This window comes from Gymnodraco acuticeps, unplaced genomic scaffold, assembly GCF_902827175.1.
Source record: "Gymnodraco acuticeps unplaced genomic scaffold, fGymAcu1.1, whole genome shotgun sequence".
Taxonomy (NCBI): domain Eukaryota; kingdom Metazoa; phylum Chordata; class Actinopteri; order Perciformes; family Bathydraconidae; genus Gymnodraco; species Gymnodraco acuticeps.
The window spans coordinates 1,996,418-2,018,695 of NW_022990276.1; the positions used below are offsets into that span (position 1 = coordinate 1,996,418).

The 22,278-nt window shown below is 42.8% G+C and overlaps 2 protein-coding genes across 2 annotated transcripts; one reads left to right on the top strand and one right to left on the bottom strand.

Moving 5' to 3' along the window:
• Positions 1-133: 133 nt before the first annotated feature.
• On the bottom strand, positions 134-21,766 carry LOC117549599 (transmembrane protease serine 9-like). Its single transcript, XM_034221629.1, has 13 exons — positions 21,738-21,766; positions 21,495-21,648; positions 20,724-20,983; positions 19,646-19,782; positions 19,410-19,559; positions 17,306-17,391; positions 15,966-16,070; positions 3,302-3,318; positions 2,580-2,624; positions 2,337-2,490; positions 1,566-1,825; positions 489-625; positions 134-402 (listed from the first exon to the last, which is right to left on the bottom strand). The coding sequence occupies exons 2-13, from the start codon at positions 21,635-21,637 to the stop codon at positions 250-252; spliced, it is 1,647 nt and encodes a 548-aa protein (XP_034077520.1). The 5' UTR covers positions 21,638-21,648; positions 21,738-21,766; the 3' UTR covers positions 134-249.
• On the top strand, positions 3,811-7,778 carry LOC117549541 (trypsin-like). The gene is made up of 6 exons (XM_034221541.1): positions 3,811-3,932; positions 4,207-4,363; positions 4,593-4,691; positions 4,821-4,984; positions 7,264-7,400; positions 7,481-7,778. Exons 1-6 carry the CDS (start codon positions 3,893-3,895, stop codon positions 7,631-7,633), a joined length of 750 nt encoding a protein of 249 aa, XP_034077432.1. The 5' UTR covers positions 3,811-3,892; the 3' UTR covers positions 7,634-7,778.
• Positions 21,767-22,278: the final 512 nt, after the last annotated feature.

The following is a 22,278-nucleotide window of genomic DNA, read 5'->3' on the forward strand; positions in this document are numbered from 1 at the left end:
GGGAGCAGATAGACAATAAGAAACACACTGTTGCATCAAAAAATGTTCAATGTTTTATTGATTGAGCCTTGACATCTCACATCTCACATGTTGTTTTCTTTCTCCCTCGGCTTCTCCTTGTGTCTCACTCTCAGCCTCTCTTCCGCTGCCTCTCTCTTCGACACTTCCCACCGCCGCCTCCTGTCTCCTTCAATTTCAATCTCCCTCTGATTTCCCCACTCCTGTAGTTCTGTGATGGGAGATCACAGTCTAGGAGTATGTGGAGAGAATATCGTTGATCCAGGGCGTCAGAGAGCAGACTTTGGTGTAAACGCCCGGGTAGTTGGGTTGAGCGCAGCCCTGGCCCCAGGACACGACACCCTGCAGCTCTCCGTTACACACCAGAGGACCACCAGAGTCACCCTGAGCAGGAGAGAGACATCACTTTATTCCCTCCACCTCATTCAATATAACCTCATTGTATGTGCTGTGTAATTGTTTGAAAATACCTGACAAGAATCCTTTCCTCCCTCCAGGTATCCAGCGCACACCATGCGGTCAGTGATCATGCCGGGGTAGGAGCCATCGCAGTCCTTGTGAGAAAGGATGGGGATTTCCACACACTGGAGGTAAAATGGGTTGAACACTGCAGATAAGAGCGAGACAACATGATTAGGAGGGACACAAAAAACACCCCAATTCAGCCTTATATCATGTGTTAAAATGCACCGTGGTATTAGTGACTCCAGACTATCAGAAACATGCATTTATTGATTGTACTGTATATAGCATCACTTTTTTCCAGCTTGATTTATCAAATTACATGTTTTCTGTAAATATGTGTACCGTAATGGCCAACATCACCATCTATTAGATTTAAATAAGTGCTATCATACTACAGTAACCATAACTAGCTATGACATGTTTGGCTTTGGATTTTGAATATATAGTAATTTCATGCAGTATGTAGCCATCAAGTGCATTGCCAACATTAAACTGGCTTCACTCGCTTTTTAGGATGGTTCCTAACTGAGGGAAAGGATCCAGCAGCCATTATAAAAGCTTGTCGAATCCTTTTGAACGGTAGGGAAATGTGCTTTAATGTTTCCTCTCATCATAGGGTGAGCTACAATATTCTGTTTGCCATCAAGCAAACTGTATACATCACGTTTGCTCTCAAATACATTCTTATGAGACAATCTTAAGCATTAGATGATTGCCAACTGTTATCTTTTTTCATCGTGTCTTTGTGCCTGATATATTTTCTATTTCATAAAAGTTTGAGAGTTTTTTGTGACAGTAGATATGGTTGTTGGTTGCAGGTGAGGAAGTCCACTTTAAGTACGTTTTAGTTAATAACAGCAGTTCAGAAACTACTGTTTATTAATACTTAATGGTTTGTTAAAGGCTTTTTTCTTATAATACGTATTAAATCAATGGAAGGCCATGAGTGCAATATTTTACCCTTTTTTTTCTTCTAGTAATGTCAACCACAGCAAAGACAAACAATAGGATCACAAAAGAATGAAAATGATTGTACCATGACATATTGATGACCTTTAATGGGACGATCAGGCACACCTCACCTTGATCAGTGTAGATGTTTCCCCATCCGGACACCATGCACATGTCCCCGGCTGCAGGGCAGGCTTTGGGCAGAGCGACAGGCTTCACGTACTGGTTCACGGTGACGGGGTGCGCCAGCTTCATCAGCATGATGTCGTAGTCCAGGGTCTGGTAGTCGTAGCTCTGATGCCAGTAGATGGCGTCCACGGACATGAACTGCTCCGTGCCCTCGTTCATCCAGATGTGGTTGTCACCCAAAATGGCAATCAGTGAGTAAGGGCTTTAGCCCAGAAGACACACAGAACAACATTAGCATAGTTTCTTTAACACACAGAACATACAAACAAATGTGTATATGTTAATATAAATACTTCCTGCAACGGTCAGACTGTACAGTCACTCAATTATACGGACTCTAACACACTGCTCTGCAATAACACTTATATGCAATATTTACTATTGTACGCCACCTCACTACCTCAGACTATTTCACTACTGTTAAAGGGATGATTGTGCTATGTGCAATATACACTCTTTTTACATTTTACACACTATAAATGTTGTCCATTGCTGCTACCTATTTACTACTATTACTTTTTTATAATGCTGCTACGTATTTTTGTTCCATGGATGTTTACTCATTTGATATCCTTTTATTAACGCCTCTCTATTTAATATGTTACTCTACTAATCCTATGTTTGCCTTTTGTCTGCACAGTCCCTTTGCCCTAACACTGTACATCTCCCCGCTGTGGGACGAATAAAGGATGTCTGATTCTGACAACACCGACTTTTGCCAGCAGTGGGCAGCAGAGACGATCCACTGGTCGTTGATGAGGGAGCCGCCGCAGAAGTGGTAGCCGAGATTGATAGACACCTGCCAGGGCTGAGAGTGGGCTGTACACTGGAATCCACCCACAATCTTGTCATCCATAGGTGCTGCAGCTGTGGTGTTTAGCAATAACAATAATCCATATATTTATCAAAGTGAATAGTCTTACTTATTCTAAAATGGTTGTGCAGATGTGCTTTACCTGCAGCGCCCAGGAGTGCGAGAACAATCAGGCCAATCATCATTACTCAAGCCTTCCTGCGACCAGACTGGAGGTGAAAGATCTGTCACTCACTCAATTTATACCTAAACTCCTCTGCATCTGTCAATAATGTCCCTCCTACTCCACTCCTCCATACCTCCACCCAATTCTACCCACCTCCCCCCCTGGTTTTTCCTCCCACCCAAATCCCTGAAAAATAACCGTATCTTCTTATGTGCCACGTTCATCTGTTCAGTTAATAAGTGAGCCACATCTTGCATAGTTTTGGCCTTGCAGACTGCTGCTTTCCATACTCTATTTTTGACAGATCATTTTCTGCACCTACCTCCTATATAAATGGGGCTATTTTTGAGTAGGTGGTGTGTAACATTTATTTCATAATGGTGGAACATAAGAGCAGAGATCAGCATTGTTAAACACTTTTTTGTTCACGTGCCACATTCATCGCAATTTTATTTTGTGGCCTTGACGAGTAAAACCATTGCATGATAAATAACAACACCTCCAAATGCTTCCCCTTATTTTAGTGAAGGCCTAAAGAAGTGCATTAGCATTCTGAAAATGGTCAAAAATAAATGCCTTTGCAAAACAGATGATAAACAGCCTGAGGTTATACTGTTGGGGCAATTTCAACAATATGTGTCTGTTTTTCCATATTCAGTCTGTCCAGTTACCATCATTGCATGTGCATTACAATTTACAGCTCAACGACGTGGATCTACAAAAGCACAAAATGTTTAAGCTTAAAGGGTGTTGTTGATGCTGTCTGACACAGAAACAGAAAAACAGGTTGTTTTAGGTTTCAGCGACAACAGATGATTTATTTCTCACCTCTCTGGCTTTTACCCAAGGACATATTTGTTCCTGCTATATGGGCCAAGAGCTAAAAGACGGTTATATAACAGTTTTCACTGTTTGATATTGTAGCCTGCCAAAAATGAGTGACCCATGAGGAACCAAAAGCAGGTGTTTCATGTTTGGAGACCTTGGTCCACATTTTAAATAAGGGGCACAGATGATATAACCACAGAGTGTTGCGCTACGATTGGGCCGAAGTGGGCAAACACAAAATGAGGAGTGTGATAAGAAAGTGTATTTGGGTTCAAAGTGAGTGCCAAGACTGTGAGGACACAGATAGGGTCCAGAGAAATAGGGAGGAGAGGAAAGGAGAGGAGGAGACGGGGGGGCGGTCAGGTGAGGTGAGGGGATGGGACGAGCACAGCGGGGCTGCTGGGATATAAATTTGAGCCGAGGTGTGTGTGGAGGTGTCTTCTGAGCATTCACCTGACACCATGACACTGCTGGCTCTGCTGCTGCTGATCGGAGCTGCTGGTAAATACACAGTAATACACATATTCACAAAGATACACACACAAACAGTAAACAGTACATAGAAAACATACTGTAGTGTAAGATATTTAAGAAATAAGATGAATGGTTGTGGTTGAAGATAACTTTAAAACACAAATGTATCTCTTTCTCTGTTTGTGTGTGTGTGTGTGTGTGTGTGTGTGTGTGTGTGTGTGTGTGTGTGTGTGTGTGTGTGTGTGTGTGTGTGTGTGTGTGTGTGTGTGTGTGTGTGTGTGTGTGTGTGTGTGTGCTGCAGCTGCAGTTCCCCGTGAAGATGGCAGGATCATTGGCGGTTATGAGTGTTCGCCTCACTCTCGTCCATACATGGCCTCCCTCAACTACGGGTACCACTTCTGTGGAGGGGTGCTGATCAACAACCAGTGGGTGCTCTCTGTGGCCCACTGTTGGTACAAGTAAGTAAACATTGATGGGAAAAATATTACTTTCACATATTGTACATTTTTTGTACAGCTTATTTTGCTCGACATGTATGCATTCCTTTTCTTTATGAACAAAAATATAGTGTAGTCTTTGGAAAATTGAGAGATGAAGTTATGATATAAGTTAAGATATGAAAGAACAGAATATTGAACGCTTTCACTGCTTCCACATATTTCTATAACATTGGACCTCCTCTCTCAGTCCCTATTCCATGCAGATCATTCTGGGCGATCACAACTTGCGAGTGTTTGAGGGAACAGAGCAGCTCATGAAGACCAACACCATCATCTGGCATCCTAGGTGAGGGAAACATTTAAAAATCCCCCCCTTCTTCTCTTTGAATACCCTAAATCGCATCTGAGCCATTCATCCGGTCAGTGCAGAGGAACAGCTGGTGTCTAAAGCGTGTTTTGTATTTTCTGTATGCAGCTATGACTACCAGACTCTGGATTTCGACATCATGTTGATCAAGCTGTACCATCCAGTGGAGGTGACGGAGGCGGTCGCCCCCATCCCGTTGCCCACAGGGTGTCCCTATGGGGGGCTTTCCTGCTCTGTGTCCGGCTGGGGTAACACCAAGCTTGGAGGAGAGGGTGGGTTGATTATTATGTGTTGTATTGTACAGCTTAACAACAGACTTAAAGGTCACCTATTATGCAAAATCCACTTGTTCATGTATTTTCTATATCAACATGTCTGTGTAAAGAGATTCTGAAAGTTTCAGGAAAAAAGATTCTCTCACTTGTTGTCCTGATCCATTTATATAAAAACCTGTCTGAAAATGAGCTGATCAGATTTTGGCCACTTTATAATAATAATACATTTAATTTCAAAGCGCTTTTTCAGGTGCTCAAAGACGCTTTACAGCCGATTTGTTTGGCTTGTGTAACCATTAGCCAATCACCAACCAAGGTAACCCCACCCCCCCCCCTTATCACCTGAATCTCCTCCTAGAGCACCATTGTGTTCTTTGTAACCAAATGTCTCTCAGAGGGGCGTGGGGAGGGGCTCCTTATTTTCATCTAAAGTAACAGACAGAGAATCAGCACTTTTGAAACAGGGCTGAAACAGAGGGGATTATGGGATGCTGCAATGATCTGTTGTGTATTTCCAGCCAAAAACTTCAGAGACATGTTTTGTATATATCTGAGACCTGTAATATATTGATGGAAAACAGTATAATAGGGGAGCTTTAATGAGACCATCCCAGTGAACAGAGTGAACCATTCAAACCATTGATTTCCCCAGGTCAAAGCTGGACAGCAAGGGTTAACAGTGTTTTTCTTTCCATTCAATCCTCCACTGGGGGTGTCAAAGTTGACCTTTTAAGCTTAACTGAGTCTGGCAAGAGTCTGTATTTCTTTCTCACTGTCAAAAAGTCCATGAAAAGCTCAAACGCAGCAGTGAATTTATTGTTAAAAACAAAAAAACAAGTCAAAGTCTGATAAAGCCTTTCTTGTGCGTCATTGTTGTATCTTGTGATCAATAATTGTATTTCAACATCATAGGAGTAGGTTTAACTGGTTTTACTTTGGTAACATCTGCCGGGACTTCGTCGTGGGAACATGTACAACAGGCTCTTTTAATACCAAGAGTGAGTTTGCCCCCTGCTGGACAAATGCAATAATATGTAATAATAACAAGGTAAGATACCACAGTCATTGACCTCCGTTGTTTTCCAGAAACTTCACTGAACCACATTGTGCTTTATAGATTTTTAGATCCCTCTACATACATCATCCAACTGATACTAATAGAGCCAGATGTGTATCAATCAACAACACAAAATAGTCCCCAATAAATGTATTCTTGATTGTGTTACGTGTACAAAAAAACAAACAACTTCAGCTTCCTGATATGGTATATATTTCTGACCTGTTATATAGGTTATATTTATTGGGATCAATTACAAATATTTAAATGCGATTAATCAAATTACTTCCATAATGAACTTGCGACTAATTGCAATTTTTTAAATCTGTTTTAAAAGTACCTACAGTATAGGCCTAAGGGAAGTTTTTAATACTCTTATCAACATGGGAGTTTACAAATATGATGGTTTTATACACAACGTACAGTATTTTTATTATTATAGCAACAAACCAAAACAAATGCACATTTAATTTAAGGTAATCTGCCTGCAAGCTGTTACCTTCAAACTAAACGTGTGTAAAAGTGCATTTACTCAAGTACGTAAGTACAATCTTGAAGTACTTTTTACATTTAAATGTTATTTGAAAGGGGACCTATCATGCAAAATGCACTTTTTGATGTCTTTTATACATAAAGATGTGTCCCCGGTGTGTCAGGGAACTCACGCAGCGTCAGAAAATAAAACCCTTTCTCTTTTCCTCCGTACCCAAATCTCTAAAAACGGGCTGATTCTGGAGCTGATCCAGATTTGCGGCCGATATGACGTAATATCTGCGGCGGACGTTGCTATCAGAAAAAACGCCCGACTGTTTTGGACGTAATATGGTCGGTGTTTACATTAGCATCGCTAACACTCAGAGCTAACCTGTAATCATTTTTATTTTTTATTTTATACAGGTGAAAATCTCATCGAGACACAGGGTGTCATTCTCAAGAGAGACCTGTTTATACCCAGAATCAGCACTTTTGGAACAGGAGGAGAAATAGAGGGATATGAGGCATGGCTAGAATGTGTGATCTGTTTGGTTTTTTGACCAAAACACCTTCATAGACATGTTTTTTATATATTTGTATATATCTGAGACCTATGCTATTGCCTAAAAATAGCATGATACCTTTAAAATTCTACTTCACTACATTTAAAAATCTGACAGCCTTTTCCTTAAAAATTGTTTTTTTTAGGAGTTTTCTATGACGTCCTCTGTTGTGTGTGTTACAGTGTACATGCCCACCCTCCTGCAGTGTTTGAACGTGCCCATAGTGGACCAGCAGGTCTGTGAGAACGCCTATCCCGGCATGATCTCCTCCAGGATGGTGTGTGCCGGATACATGGAGGGAGGCAAAGACGCATGCAACGTGAGTCTTACAGTCACTTCTTCTCAGCTGTGTGTGTGTGGAAGAATCACATGCTCACACACTCTTTGTTTCATCCCCAGGGTGACTCCGGCAGCCCTCTGGTGTGTGAGGGAGAGGTGCACGGCCTGGTGTCATGGGGTCAGGGATGTGCCGAGCCAAACTACCCCGGGGTCTACGTCAAACTGTGTGAGTTCCACTCCTGGTTTGAAGAGGTCCAGGCAGCCAATCTCTAAATAAATGACCACTTTATTTTCTTCACTTCTCCAACTGGTTCACAGCCCTGGTTTTTATTGTTCTGTCTTCTCTCTGGTGCCAATCAAGACTCTTAACACACATGTGCCAGAATGTTGAAAACTAAATAAAATCACTTGCTATTCACTTGTCTGTTCATAATGTGAAAACATACACCAATCACTTATATGCTCAAGTCTGTGTTAGGTATAGGTTTATGTATTTGATTTAATACCATTTAAGACAGTCTGATGGTGCTATATTGCTTTGATATACAGTAGAGCAGTGGTTCCACTGGTGGTACGCCAGCTCCCGCTAGTGGTAAGCGGAGGAATCTGACATATACAAAATCATTTTTTATTTAATTTTTTACATTTTATTTAAGCTTTATTTAACCAGATGAAAACAATGAGACAAAATCTCATTTTCAATGCTGACCTGGCCAAGAAGGCGGCAACGTTACACGTTCTTACACATAACACAGACATATAAAATACAGAGAACACAACTAAGTAAACAAAAAGACGAAAAGCAGTCCCTACATTGTGCACATTTGGGACAGTAAGGTACAATACTTGTTTCTGCGAGAGCAGCTGGTGGTAAGGACCTCAGACAACTTCAATTTAAAACAGGCTATAGGGAAAAGTGCCATCAGTTTGAGGCTTGATTGAATAACATTAATTACAAAATAAATGAAGGAATGAAAATAAACTTGAGATAATTGAAACTGTGGTTTAAATAAGTTCTAATAGGTTATTGTTGTTTTTAGATTTTAAAAATGTATTTCTGGCGTTGCTAATAGAGTGCCACAGTGACGCGTCCTAAACCCCGGAATTTTTCGAATCATAAATCTATCCATTAGATTTATGATTAGAACATTATAAAAGTAGGGTAGAGATGTGGAGATTATCCGACTGAACAAAACGTGATCTGTGTGTCAACCACAGACCTTATTTCGAGCTATTTTCCAAAATCCTATGGAGAAATTGCATTACTTTCTTGTCGAGGGAACCGGAAGAAGCTTACTTTTTAGGATGCGTCACTGTGGCCAAGCCCACCTTAACCTGCCATCAGGCCCTGGGGCTGATAGTTTTTGTAGGCCCCCTATTTAAACAACAAATCAAAGTCATTTATAGCCTCGGCAGGCTCTGTGATCGCACTTCTCCACTCTGCTCTACGCGCGCCTGGTCCTCTCCTCCAGATGAGTGACGTACAGAACTCATCTGTCCTTCCTCCTCATCCTGGCCTACAGGTTTAAAATAACCTGTAAGCTTTGGCATGTTTTGTAATAGGAGGCGTGTGGCGCAGTGGATAGAGCCTTGGTGTTGGGATCAGAGGTTCAAACCCCACTGCAGTCAGCATGTCGTTGTGTCCCTGGGCAAGACACTTCACCCCAAATTGATCCTGTGGGTATTGTCCACAGTATTTAGTATGTAAGTCGCTTTGGATAAAAGCGTCTAACAAGTGACATGTAATGTAATAGCTGCTTGTCTCGAAACTCCTTTTCCCTCAACAATTTCCTTTTCCGAGCGCCACTCTCAAACTTTTTCTTCTCAAACTTTTTCTCCTAAACAACCTTCATCTGTCACTCAATCAGTCGCAATTTGATTACGTCACATGTGAAACATATTCTCATTCTGATTGGCTGTTAAGTGGTGCCCACTGACTGTTTCGGAGTCATCATCTTTGAGAAAAATCTCTGGAATCCATCGATCTGATTGATTAGCGGAGCAAATGATCAAAATACTACGGAGGGAAGATATTTTCGTTTGGATTACTGGTCTGGGGGAAGCTCATACTGTGTGTATAGTATACGTGTGTGTTTGTGTATTTTTGAAAAAAAAATTTTCTTGAAAATCTTGAAAACCCCGGCTGTTGTTATGCCTGCTGTGACGTCAAGTTACTCCGTTCTCCGCTTGTAATAATGCCGTTACAAGCTTCAAAGTTGTATTTATCATCTGAATTTGCCGAAACAAGTTTAATATTCTGAAAGCCAAGACTTTGTTTATTTGAAATCAGATGAAAACAAACTGTAACGGACCCTGCCGTGTTATCTATGATTACTATACGCCTTACATTCATAATTTCAGCGGAGGGAAGGGAACAGCAGAACAGCAGAGTGGCGAGGGAGAGCTGTCATCTTCCCTTTGCAAGCTTCACAAATGTATTTATCGTGTGATTTTGGAAATAAAAGTTTCATATTCTGAAAGCCAAGACTTTGTTTTATTAAATTTTTTAAAAAACATCCGAAATAAAAAACTTTTTTTTTATTGGCTCATGATAGGCCCCCGATCTCCGTAGGCCCCTGGGCTTCAGCCCAGGTCAGCCCGTGCATTAAGGCGGCCCTGACTGTGGCACTCTATAACGACTATACTACCCACGAACGATTAACAAACGTTGCAAGCAAGCTAAAGAAAGAAGAAAGCTGAATGATGTTGTGAGAGAGGTACAGAGGAGAATATTACCAGCGAAAGTGAATGAGGAGGAAGACAGTCATCAATCGAGCACAAGCGCAGGTTCCGCCAGCCACGCAACAGTGATATGCACAGCCACAACGCTGTGATGGAGGAGAGAAGTGACTGAAGTGGAAGAAGGCATTTGCTCAAAGAATGGAGAGAAGGCTGCGACCGAGGTCAAAAGCTGAAAAAGCACACACTTGTCCTTAATTGTTATCTTTTTTCTTTTCTTTTTTACTTTGCCACCACATAAATGGCAATAGTGTAGAGCCAATGAATGGGAGTCGGAGGCGGGGTGTTCAGTATAGAACTCCACACTTTATTATCTTGAAACATCAGACAGGTAATACCTTAGCTGTTACAGCCCGTCCACAGTACAGCGTCGACAGCGTCGACAGCTTCAATCTGCCCAATCACTTTGAATGGGGTGACGTCACGTTGCCTCGCTTTTTCGCCGAACTGAATTGTGGGTAGCATAGCGGTCCGTCTCCGCCTACTCCGGCGTCAGAAGTTGAATGTTCAACTTCTGACGCCGGAGTAGCCAGCGCCAGCCAATCAAATCCCGTTTCGGGAAATCTGACAGCTCAAGCCGTAGCAAATCAAACCGCGTCTAAGCTGGGAGAGATATCCCGCCGTTCATTTCTATATTTCAAAAAAAGATGGAGGAGAAACTAATTATTATTATTATATTATTTTTCTGTCTGTCTTTGTTAGATCCTTGTTGTTGTTTGACTGTGTTCACAGGGAAGAGTTCTGTTTGTTTCATTTAGCCTTGAAATAAAGGTATTTTCGGTTAAATCTGCATTTGGGTCCTGCCTGCTTCACTCAACCCTGACAGAAGGATCTAACCAAGGATGGGCCCAGCAGATCCATTTGAGCTGGAATTATTAAGTTTTTCATTTTCTTTGGCTTGCTGCTCTGATAGGTGGAGGGGAGCGTCCGGTGTTCAGCAGAGAGAGGCTGCTCTGGCAGAGGCGCACCAGATGGCTAATGAGAAACCATGCTTAGTTTAGTTCTTACCTGACTGGATTTTGGACTTCCTTTCGACATGTGATTCCCGGCATGCTCGCCCCCTGCCTCCCAATTTCCAACCTGACACCATACGTCTCGGTGTGTTCCGTCTGGAGTCAACCCCTGCTTTATCCCCATGTCCTGCTCCTGTCCAGGAGCCGTTCTCGGGTACTCGTCTGGCTTTTGGAGGTCCACGGAGCTTCCAAAAGGCTCCTAAGAGAAGGAGTCGCAAGTCCAGGCTAGCAGCCCGAGCCCCAGAAGCCATGCTTTGGGCTCCAGTACAGGCCCCAGCAGCCATGGTTCCAGCCCCAGTTCTGGCCCCAGCAGCCATGGTTCCAGCCCCAGTTCTGGTCCCAGCAGCCATGGTTCCGGCCCCAGTTCTGGCCCCAACAGCCATAGTTCCGGCCCCAACAGCCATGGTTCCAGCCCCAGCAACCATGGTTCCAGCCCCAGTTCTGGCCCCAGCAGCCATGGTTCAGGCTCCAGAACCGGCCCACAAAGTCATGGATCCGTGCACCAGTACCGGCCCACACAGCCATGCTTCCGTGCTCCATTTCCTGGCTCACCAACCCAGTCTCACAAAAAAACGTGTAATAACTACATTGGTCCACAACGTATAACGTAGTATTTCTACAAAAACGCCTCTGAAATTGTAAGATCCCTACGTTTTTTTTTCACCATTCATTCCAATGGCTGGCGTCTATGTCACGTGATCTTCAAATTTCTCCCTGCAGAAAAAAAAAACATGGCCAAACTTCGTTTTATTCTCGGTGTAAAATGCCTATTTTAAAGTTAGTTTGGCCATTAAAATGCGTTTTGATATCATTTGATGCGAGAAATATGAGTTGTTATTTCAGATTATGTGTGCAGTGGATGCACATGATCTTTAGTTTGCTAGTTATTACGAAGATTACTTCAGGAAATTGTGTCGATACAACATTTTTATTGTCACCAAGGTGGTTGCTAGGGATGCTGCTATCGATATTATTTCTGTTATGTTGTGTAACTGTTTAATGGTGTTATCTTTATTGCTACCGCCTTCCCCGTCAATGTATAGTGTTGGTCCACAGCGCAAACGTATTAGTTTAACAAAATCCGCATCTAAAATTGTGGCATATACGTTATTTTCCCCTGTTCAATTCTCCATTTACTCAACAATAACACATAATTATCCTTGTGTTTATTTATTTGTTTGATTAATAAACACAAGTTGGAGTCCGTCAGGACCGAGGGTCGGAGCAGCTCATTTGCTTTACAGAATATTACACCCGGAAGTAAGTATTCTCTCCGCTTCGCTTGACAAACCCTGTGATAGTCGTCAAGCTCTGTGATTGGAGAGTGTGCCGAGCGTCGAACAGCACTTGAAATGGGATGGAACCACGGCAGACTGTCCAAAACTGGATTTGAACGGGTCCACCCCGTACCCCCCTCCTCCACCCCGTCCCCAGAACTACACATGCTGGCTATTGTGTTTCGCAACATGCTCTATGGCACTCCTCTACTGGAAGACGTTTTCGTATTTCCCATAATAAGAAGTGGCCCGTATTAAACTGTGTACATCCCTGGAGGTTTAGGGGATAGGAAACACTCAAATGTAAAACATATAATTAATACATGGGTGAAAATTGCTTGTGCCCATAATGGGCAGCATCAATAAATACCCACATGACAGCTTAGGTCAGAAGGGCTTTATTTAACAGCTGGTCTTATGTCTGTGACCCCTCCTGTTGTTAATTGATGAGCCTGAAATATGCACTTGTCAAGGTTCAGAGGCACATTTTGCAAATATGGCAGTAGCCATCGATCATCTTAAGATAAGATATACTTTATTGATCCCAAGTTGGAAACATTTGCGTTACATCAGCATGTGTAACAGTTGTAAATATGCAGTGGTGTTTATTTGTACAGTAAATCATTTAGTATAATCACACAAATTCTGTGTTTTATATTTAATAATTCTGTGTTCTTTATTTATTGATTGTTCAATACCTGACAAGGCCGGAGATGAAAAACTTTGCTCGCAGGTTCCTCAACAGTGCATTACAAGACATCTATCAATATGTGTGTACCTCCATCATTAAACCGTCGTATTCTGCACATTTCTTATACTATCTACATACATCTTATATAAGAGTATAATACATATGTATAATATCAGTTAAAATAAGTGCTTCAACATAGTTAACATTGCTGGAGGTATACACAAAGTTTTTCATTCATTGCATAACTACACCGTTTGTGTATGATATGATATGTCAATAAACCTTAGAAAATCTTGAAATCTTGAAAGGGATGTGCAAAATAGTCATTATATACAGTCTTTAATTAACTATTAGTAGAGAATAACGAGTAATGAATAATACGTTAGGGATCCTATTAAGATCTAATAATAAAAATGATGAAATTCAATAACATGCTTTAACCACTAGGTGTCCCTTTCTATCAGCTGTGCACCTTTATGGTGTAAATACAGCCTATCTACCAATTGGATCAAATATAAAAGTCAGCCGAATTAGTGTTGATACTGCAAGGAGACGTATTGTGTGAAAAGAAATGTAAGATGTTGTTTAATGGCTGATATATTTATGATCCATGTCACGTTTTCAGTGTTGGTGAGAGTTCCTCATGTTTGTCTAGAATTCTTCTCATCAGGGCTCTATAAATAGAGAACTACGGCAGATATGTAATATTTAATGCAGCCGAACCGTGTATTACAATGCCGTTATGTGATGACCTCCAAAGAGAAAACAAACACACTCGGAATAAAGTGTTTTCGGTCTGTTTCCGGTATTTGTTTATGACGATGTGATGTGAGATGTGAGACTGGAATTGCACAGGGGAAAATAACGTAGGCCTATCTATGCCACCATTTTAGATGCGGATTTTGTTAAACTAATACGTTTGCGCTGTGGACCAACACTATACATTGACGGGGAAGGGGGTAGCAATAAAGATTACACCATTAAACTGTTACACAACATAACAGAAATAATATCGATAGCAGCGTCCCTAGCAACCACCTTGGTAACAATGAAAACGTTGTATCGACACAATTTCCTGAAGTAATCTTCGTAATAACTAGCAAACTAAAGATCATGTACATCCACTGCACACATAATCTGAAATAACAACTCATATTTCTCGTATCAAATGACATCAAAACTTATTTTAATGGCCAAACTAACTATGAAATAGGCATTTTACACCGAGAATAAAACGAAGTTCGGCCATGTTTTTTTTTTCTGCAGGGAGAAATGTGAAGATCACGTGACATACATGCCAGCCATTGGAATGACCCAGCAGCCATGGTTTCGGCTCCAGTACTGGCTCTCCCGCCGACTACTCTTCTGCCGGGGGTCCTGCCAACACTATGTCCTGTCCCGTTGGGGGTCCCGCCGACTTCTCTTCTGCCGGAGGTCCTGCCAACCCTGTGTCCTGTGCCGTTGGAGGCCCCGCCGACTACTCTTCTGCCGGGGGTCCTGCCAACCCTATGTCCTATGCCGTTGGAGGTTCCACTGGGGGTCCTGCCAACCCTATGTCCTGTCCCGTTGGGGGTCCCGCCGACTACTCTTCTGCCGGGGGTCCTGCCAACCCTATGTCCTGTCCCGTTGGGGTTCCCGCCGACAACTCTTCTGCCGGGGGTTCTGCCAACCCTATGTCCTGTGCCGTTGGAGGTTCTGCTGGGGGTCCTGCCAACCCTATGCCCTGTCCCGTTGGGGGTCCCGCCGACTGCTCTTCTGCCGGGGGTCCTGCCAACCCTTGGCCTGTGCCGTTAGAGGCCCCGCCGACTACTCTTCTGCCGGGGGTCCTGCCAACTCCATGTCCTGTTCTGTTGGGGGTTCCGTTGACGCCTGCTCCGCCGGGTTTCCTGCCAACACCGTGTCCTGTCCTGTTTCGGGTCCCATCGACACCAGCCCTTGCTCCGTCGTGGGTCCCACTGACACCAGCCCAGGTTCCGTCCAGGGTCTCGTCTACGTCTGACCCGCTAGGGGTTCCACCTGCTCCTGCCCATCCTCGAGCCCGGCCCCCTGAGTGCCGCGGTCTTCGCCCTCGAGCCGCCCCGGCCCCCTGACTCTTCCAGCCGCTGCCTTCGCTCTCATGCCCGGCCCCCTGAGTTCGCCCGCTGTGGCCTTCGCCCCTTTTTGAACTCTGCCTTGACCCCGGACTGTCCGCCCGAGACCCCCACCATGGACTCTGCCTTGCCCCCGGGCCGTCCGCCCGAGACCCCCACCATGGACTCTGCCTTTCCCTCGGGCCGTCCGCCCGAGTCCCCCTTCTCGGCTTCTGCCTTGCCCCCGGGCCGTCCGCCTGAGACCCCCACCACGAACTCTGCCTTGCCCCCGGGCCGTTCACCCGAGTCCCCCTTCTCGGCTTCTGCTGTTCCCCCGGGCCGTCCGCCCGAGTCCCCTTCTCGGCTTCTGTTTTGCCGCGGGATGTCCGTCTGTAACAGAAAAAATCTGAACTTATATTTATTCTTTGTTTCACGTTCATTCATGTATTCATTCTTCTATTTCTATTATTCATGATGCATGTTTTTAAATATTTAAATATTTATATTAATTATGAACATGATAATGTATACTTTTAATTATGTTGTGAATATTTAAATGTTTTATAGTCTGTCAGTAAACGGTGGCAGATTTAAATAAAAAACACAGTTCTTAACTTGAGAACGTGATGAAATAGAGCTGTGTTGTGGCACTGCTTTTACGTTAAATAAACTATTAAAGCATTAACAGAGATTAATAGATTTTGACTATAGCTGAAGACAAATATCAGATGCATGTACAACCAGAGCTCATGGTGACTTCACACGTTCACATCCCGTTATTGTTTGTCCATCGTTGGTACTGAAGTCTCCTCTCACCTGTGCAGGGCTCCTCTGAAGGAGCGTCTGACTCCGCCCCTCTCCACCTGAACTCTGATCTCAGTCTTCATCAGGACCGTCTTCCTCTTCTTCATCCTCTGTTTCCTGGAGACCAAAGCTACCTGAAACTACAGACACTCCAACTGACTCCAACTGACTCCATCTGACTCCATCTGACTCCAACTGACTCCACCTGACTCCACCTGACTCCATCTGACTCCATCTGACTCCACCTGACTCCATGGCCGTGTCTCAATTCAGGGCCTGCATCCTTCGGAGGCTGCATTTGTAGACCACATACGTCACTTCTGCCGAAAGAAGGGTGTCCCAATTTTAAAAAAAGACGAGAGTCCTCCGAATGTGGCCCACAAATGCGGCCTACTTTTCCCCAATTTGAAGGATACATCTGATGAATCCTCCGCGGCCTAGCATATCCCAGGATATAATGTGCGCTTGTGACGTTTTTTCAGAAAATTGCGTCAACCGTCCCAACCGAGGCAGTAGCGTGATTTTGTTTTGAAATGTGAGTAAAGTGTTTCATCCCACTCAAATACTTAACGACACAAAAATTAAACCCAAAGGTATAGCTTTTCATCTGCTTACAATTGCTTTTTGTTTTAGGGAGCAAAGAACAGACGGAGCTCTTTATAAAGCTGAGGGGGGGAAATGACACCCTCTTCACAGGGGCCAAAAATACGGCCATCCTTGGATGGAGGTAAGGCACAATATACCAATTGTATCATTCCTACTCTTATCAATTATCCCTCATTTTATAAAAACCCCTCCCAAGAAAACAACAACTAAATGCAGCAATACCCAATGTTTCTTCATTGTATTTTTCTCTAGTGATGTCTCAGCCTTTTGAGCATTAATTCAATATTTTATTAATTATTTGTGTGTGTCTTGCAATGTCAGTTTTTCCAAATTTAGCATTTTTGAGTTATTGTTATTCATAATAGTTCATTTCTTCTTCTATTATTTCTGTGAGTAGGAAGATTTTGGAAGAAATGGGCCTGCAGGGGAAGGTGACTCCCTTGCAAGCGAAGAAAAAGTGGGACAACCTTAAGAAGTATAACGTATGTGTGTGTGTGTGTGTGTGTGTGTGTGTGTGTGTGTGTGTGTGTGTGTGTGTGTGTGTGTGTGTGTGTCAAATTAATAAACACATTTGCCGATATTAGTTTAGCTGCTGCTGTTCTTTTACTGCCATGATTGTTTTACTCTGCCTTAGGATTGCAAGTACCCAGGGTCAGGAGAGGGAGTCAGTGGGAAACCCACCGCTGCATCTAGGCCATGGTTTGTCCAAATGGATGAGGTATTAGGATAGAGGCCCTCCATCAGACCTCCTGTCTGGCCGTGTGTCCTGGTCATGAAAGAACCTGTCCAGGACAGGGACGGTCAGATTCATCCTGCAGTACAGGGGTCTTGGCTATAAGAAAAGGTGGAGGAAAAAGGGCAATAGAGAATTCTGTGTAAATTGCTTATTCGTCAGTGTATATAATATGTTATATCTAAAATAATACATATTATTTGTAAAGCGTTTTAACACACTCAACACTTTAAAGAGTCAAAATTCACAAGACATCATTAAACCAACCCACTTTAAATACATAAAACACAACTTTATTGACAATAAAGCAGTGATATGTGATTTGAACATGGTGAGATGGGACCAATCATGTATTTTAGTGGATTAGTTCCACATTATATATAATATATTATATAGCTGAGGTTATTCCACATTATGAATCTTATTAATGGCATTTTAAACATGTATTAAATGTCAAAATGAAATGGAACTACAGTTAGCATACTTGACTATAGTTTTCTGAAGCCAATATTAACAATAAATTACAGGGTTTAAGCTATATTTTTCTTACCTGGAAATGGTCTCCTCTTAATCTAAAGTACAGTACTCGCCTGTACTTTGTTCTTTGAACCACATGTTCCATGAACATAATTAATAGCAGCAAAGTCACTTCTCTGGCAAGTTCATTCTCCATCCTTTCTGTCTTCAAAAGAACTTCAAAATAATTCTGTCTTCAAAATAACTGGTTGCTAGGCAACATAGGCGGCAAAATATAGGGGCTGGTGACGTAAAGACGTAGACTGTCTCATTTTGCAGGCCGCTCGCTCCAGCCTACGCGGTCTACGTCGGCCGCATCCTGCGTCGACTGCGTAGGCTGGGTCCTCGGAAGGATGCAGCGCCTGAATTGAGACACGGCCATCTGACTCCAACTGACTCCATCTGATCGACCGACCAACCGATCAACCGACCAACTGACCAACTGACCAACTGACCAACTGACCAACTGACCAACTGACCAACTGACCAACCGACCAGTGGCGGTTCTGCGGGGTGGTACGGGGTGGCAGCTGCCACCTCAGAAAAATGCCTTGCCACCCTAGTTGCCACCCTAAATGTAGGCAATTTATTTATTAATAATGTTTTTTTAAATGTTGGTGACATTTCTCCATAGTTCGTGTAAAACATTTTACTCAACAGTTTTGAATTAACTCCCCCGCTTTGTTTTGAAAGAAAAGTTGTGGCTCATCGGACATTTATGAGAGAACATTTCTAATGTCCGAATGCAAGTGAATGCAGCACAAGACGCGAGTCTTGTAACCCCTCCCCTGGCCCTGGCGCGAGCGTGGAAATATGAATGGTGGCGATTTCATTTGAACGGGACGTAGGTCGACATTTCAGAAACCTCTATGTACAGAGCATAGCCCATAACAGATGAAAGTGCTTTAGAGTATGCTCAGCAGTGTGTAGTTGGGTGGTCAGACCATCTAGTATTATGAATGAAGTGTGTTATATTTGGTGCAAAAGTTTGCATTTGGAAAGTGTTTATGTAGTTTTGAGTGCAGTTCTTCATTTAGCAGGAGAAATGAGGAATTGTGCACTTTGGGTGTGTAGTTTTGTGAATTGTGTTTAGTGTTCTGAGAAACTGAGCAATTAAAAAATAAATGTGTGTTAGCAATCGAGAAAAACTGTAATATACTTTTGTTAGCTTATCTTTTCAAAACCAAGGGTTGCCACTTCATTTGCCCTCAAGCTAATGCAATTTTGTGAAAGGTTTCTGTTTATTGACATTAGCTGCTCTTGTTTGACTGTGGTTTATATATTGTTTTTTGTTGGAAATGTCACCCCTGAATTGAAATCCAGTACTCATAAAACAGTATATCTACACTGGGAGCAGATAGACAATAAGAAACACACTGTTGCATCAAAAAATGTTCAATGTTTTATTGATTGAGCCTTGACATCTCACATCTCACATGTTGTTTTCTTTCTCCCTCGGCTTCTCCTTGTGTCTCACTCTCAGCCTCTCTTCCGCTGCCTCTCTCTTCGACACTTCCCACCGCCGCCTCCTGTCTCCTTCAATTTCAATCTCCCTCTGATTTCCCCACTCCTTTAGTTCTGTGATGGGAGATCACAGCCTAGGAGTATGTGGAGAGAATATCGTTGATCCAGGGCGTCAGAGAGCAGACTTTGGTGTAAACGCCCGGGTAGTTGGGTTGAGCGCAGCCCTGGCCCCAGGACACGACACCCTGCAGCTCTCCGTTACACACCAGAGGACCACCAGAGTCACCCTGAGCAGGAGAGAGACATCACTTTATTCCCTCCACCTCATTCAATATAACCTCATTGTATGTGCTGTGTAATTGTTTGAAAATACCTGACAAGAATCCTTTCCTCCCTCCAGGTATCCAGCGCACACCATGCGGTCAGTGATCATGCCGGGGTAGGAGCCATCGCAGTCCTTGTGAGAAAGGATGGGGATTTCCACACACTGGAGGTAAAATGGGTTGAACACTGCAGATAAGAGCGAGACAAAATGATTAGGAGGGACACAAAAAACACCCCAATTCAGCCTTATATCATGTGTTAAAATGCACCGTGGTATTAGTGACTCCAGACTATCAGAAACATGCATTTATTGATTGTACTGTATATAGCATCACTTTTTTCCAGCTTGGTTTATCAAATTACATGTTTTCTGTAAATATGTGTACCGTAATGGCCAACATCACCATCTATTAGATTTAAATAAGTGCTATCATACTACAGTAACCATAACTAGCTATGACATGTTTGGCTTTGGATTTTGAATATATAGTAATTTCATGCAGTATGTAGCCATCAAGTGCATTGCCAACATTATACTGGCTTCACTCGCTTTTTAGGATGGTTCCTAACTGAGGGAAAGGATCCAGCAGCCATTATAAAAGCTTGTCGAATCCTTTTGAACGGTAGGGAAATGTGCTTTAATGTTTCCTCTCATCATAGGGTGAGCTACAATATTCTGTTTGCCATCAAGCAAACTGTATACATCACGTTTGCTCTCAAATACATTCTTATGAGACAATCTTAAGCATTAGATGATTGCCAACTGTTATCTTTTTTCATCGTGTCTTTGTGCCTGATATATTTTCTATTTCATAAAAGTTTGAGAGTTTTTTGTGACAGTAGATATGGTTGTTGGTTGCAGGTGAGGAAGTCCACTTTAAGTACGTTTTAGTTAATAACAGCAGTTCAGAAACTACTGTTTATTAATACTTAATGGTTTGTTAAAGGCTTTTTTCTTATAATACGTATTAAATCAATGGAAGGCCATGAGTGCAATATTTTACCCTTTTTTTTTCTTCTAGTAATGTCAACCACAGCAAAGACAAACAATAGGATCACAAAAGAATGAAAATGATTGTACCATGACATATTGATGACCTTTAATGGGACGATCAGGCACACCTCACCTTGATCAGTGTAGATGTTTCCCCATCCGGACACCATGCACATGTCCCCGGCTGCAGGGCAGGCTTTGGGCAGAGCGACGGGCTTCACGTACTGGTTCACGGTGACGGGGTGCGCCAGCTTCATCAGCATGATGTCGTAGTCCAGGGTCTGGTAGTCGTAGCTCTGATGCCAGTAGATGGCGTCCACGGACATGAACTGCTCCGTGCCCTCGTTCATCCAGATGTGGTTGTCACCCAAAATGGCAATCAGTGAGTAAGGGCTTTAGCCCAGAAGACACACAGAACAACATTAGCATAGTTTCTTTAACACACAGAACATACAAACAAATGTGTATATGTTAATATAAATACTTCCTGCAACGGTCAGACTGTACAGTCACTCAATTATACGGACTCTAACACACTGCTCTGCAATAACACTTATATGCAATATTTACTATTGTACGCCACCTCACTACCTCAGACTATTTCACTACTGTTAAAGGGATGATTGTGCTATGTGCAATATACACTCTTTTTACATTTTACACACTATAAATGTTGTCCATTGCTGCTACCTATTTACTACTATTACTTTTTTATAATGCTGCTACGTATTTTTGTTCCATGGATGTTTACTCATTTGATATCCTTTTATTAACGCCTCTCTATTTAATATGTTACTCTACTAATCCTATGTTTGCCTTTTGTCTGCACAGTCCCTTTGCCCTAACACTGTACATCTCCCCGCTGTGGGACGAATAAAGGATGTCTGATTCTGACAACACCGACTTTTGCCAGCAGTGGGCAGCAGAGACGATCCACTGGTCGTTGATGAGGGAGCCGCCGCAGAAGTGGTAGCCGAGATTGATAGACACCTGCCAGGGCTGAGAGTGGGCTGTACACTGGAATCCACCCACAATCTTGTCATCCATAGGTGCTGCAGCTGTGGTGTTAAGCAATAACAATAATCCATATATTTATCAAAGTGAATAGTCTTACTTATTCTAAAATGGTTGTGCAGATGTGCTTTACCTGCAGCGCCCAGGAGTGCGAGAACAATCAGGCCAATTATCATTACTCAAGCCTTCCTGCGACCAGACTGGAGGTGAAAGATCTGTCACTCACTCAATTTATACCTAAACTCCTCTGCATCTGTCAATAATCTCCCTCCTACTCCACTCCTCCATACCTCCACCCAATTCTACCCACCTCCCCCCCTGGTTTTTCCTCCCACCCAAATCCCTGAAAAATAACCGTATCTTCTTATGTGCCACGTTCATCTGTTCAGTTAATAAGTGAGCCACATCTTGCATAGTTTTGGCCTTGCAGACTGCTGCTTTCCATACTCTATTTTTGACAGATCATTTTCTGCACCTACCTCCTATATAAATGGGGCTATTTTTGTGTAGGTGGTGTGTAATATTTATTTCATAATGGTGGAACATAAGAGCAGAGATCAGCATTGTTAAACACTTTTTTGTTCACGTGCCACATTCATCGCAATTTTATTTTGTGGCCTTGACGAGTAAAACCATTGCATGATAAATAACAACACCTCCAAATGCTTCCCCTT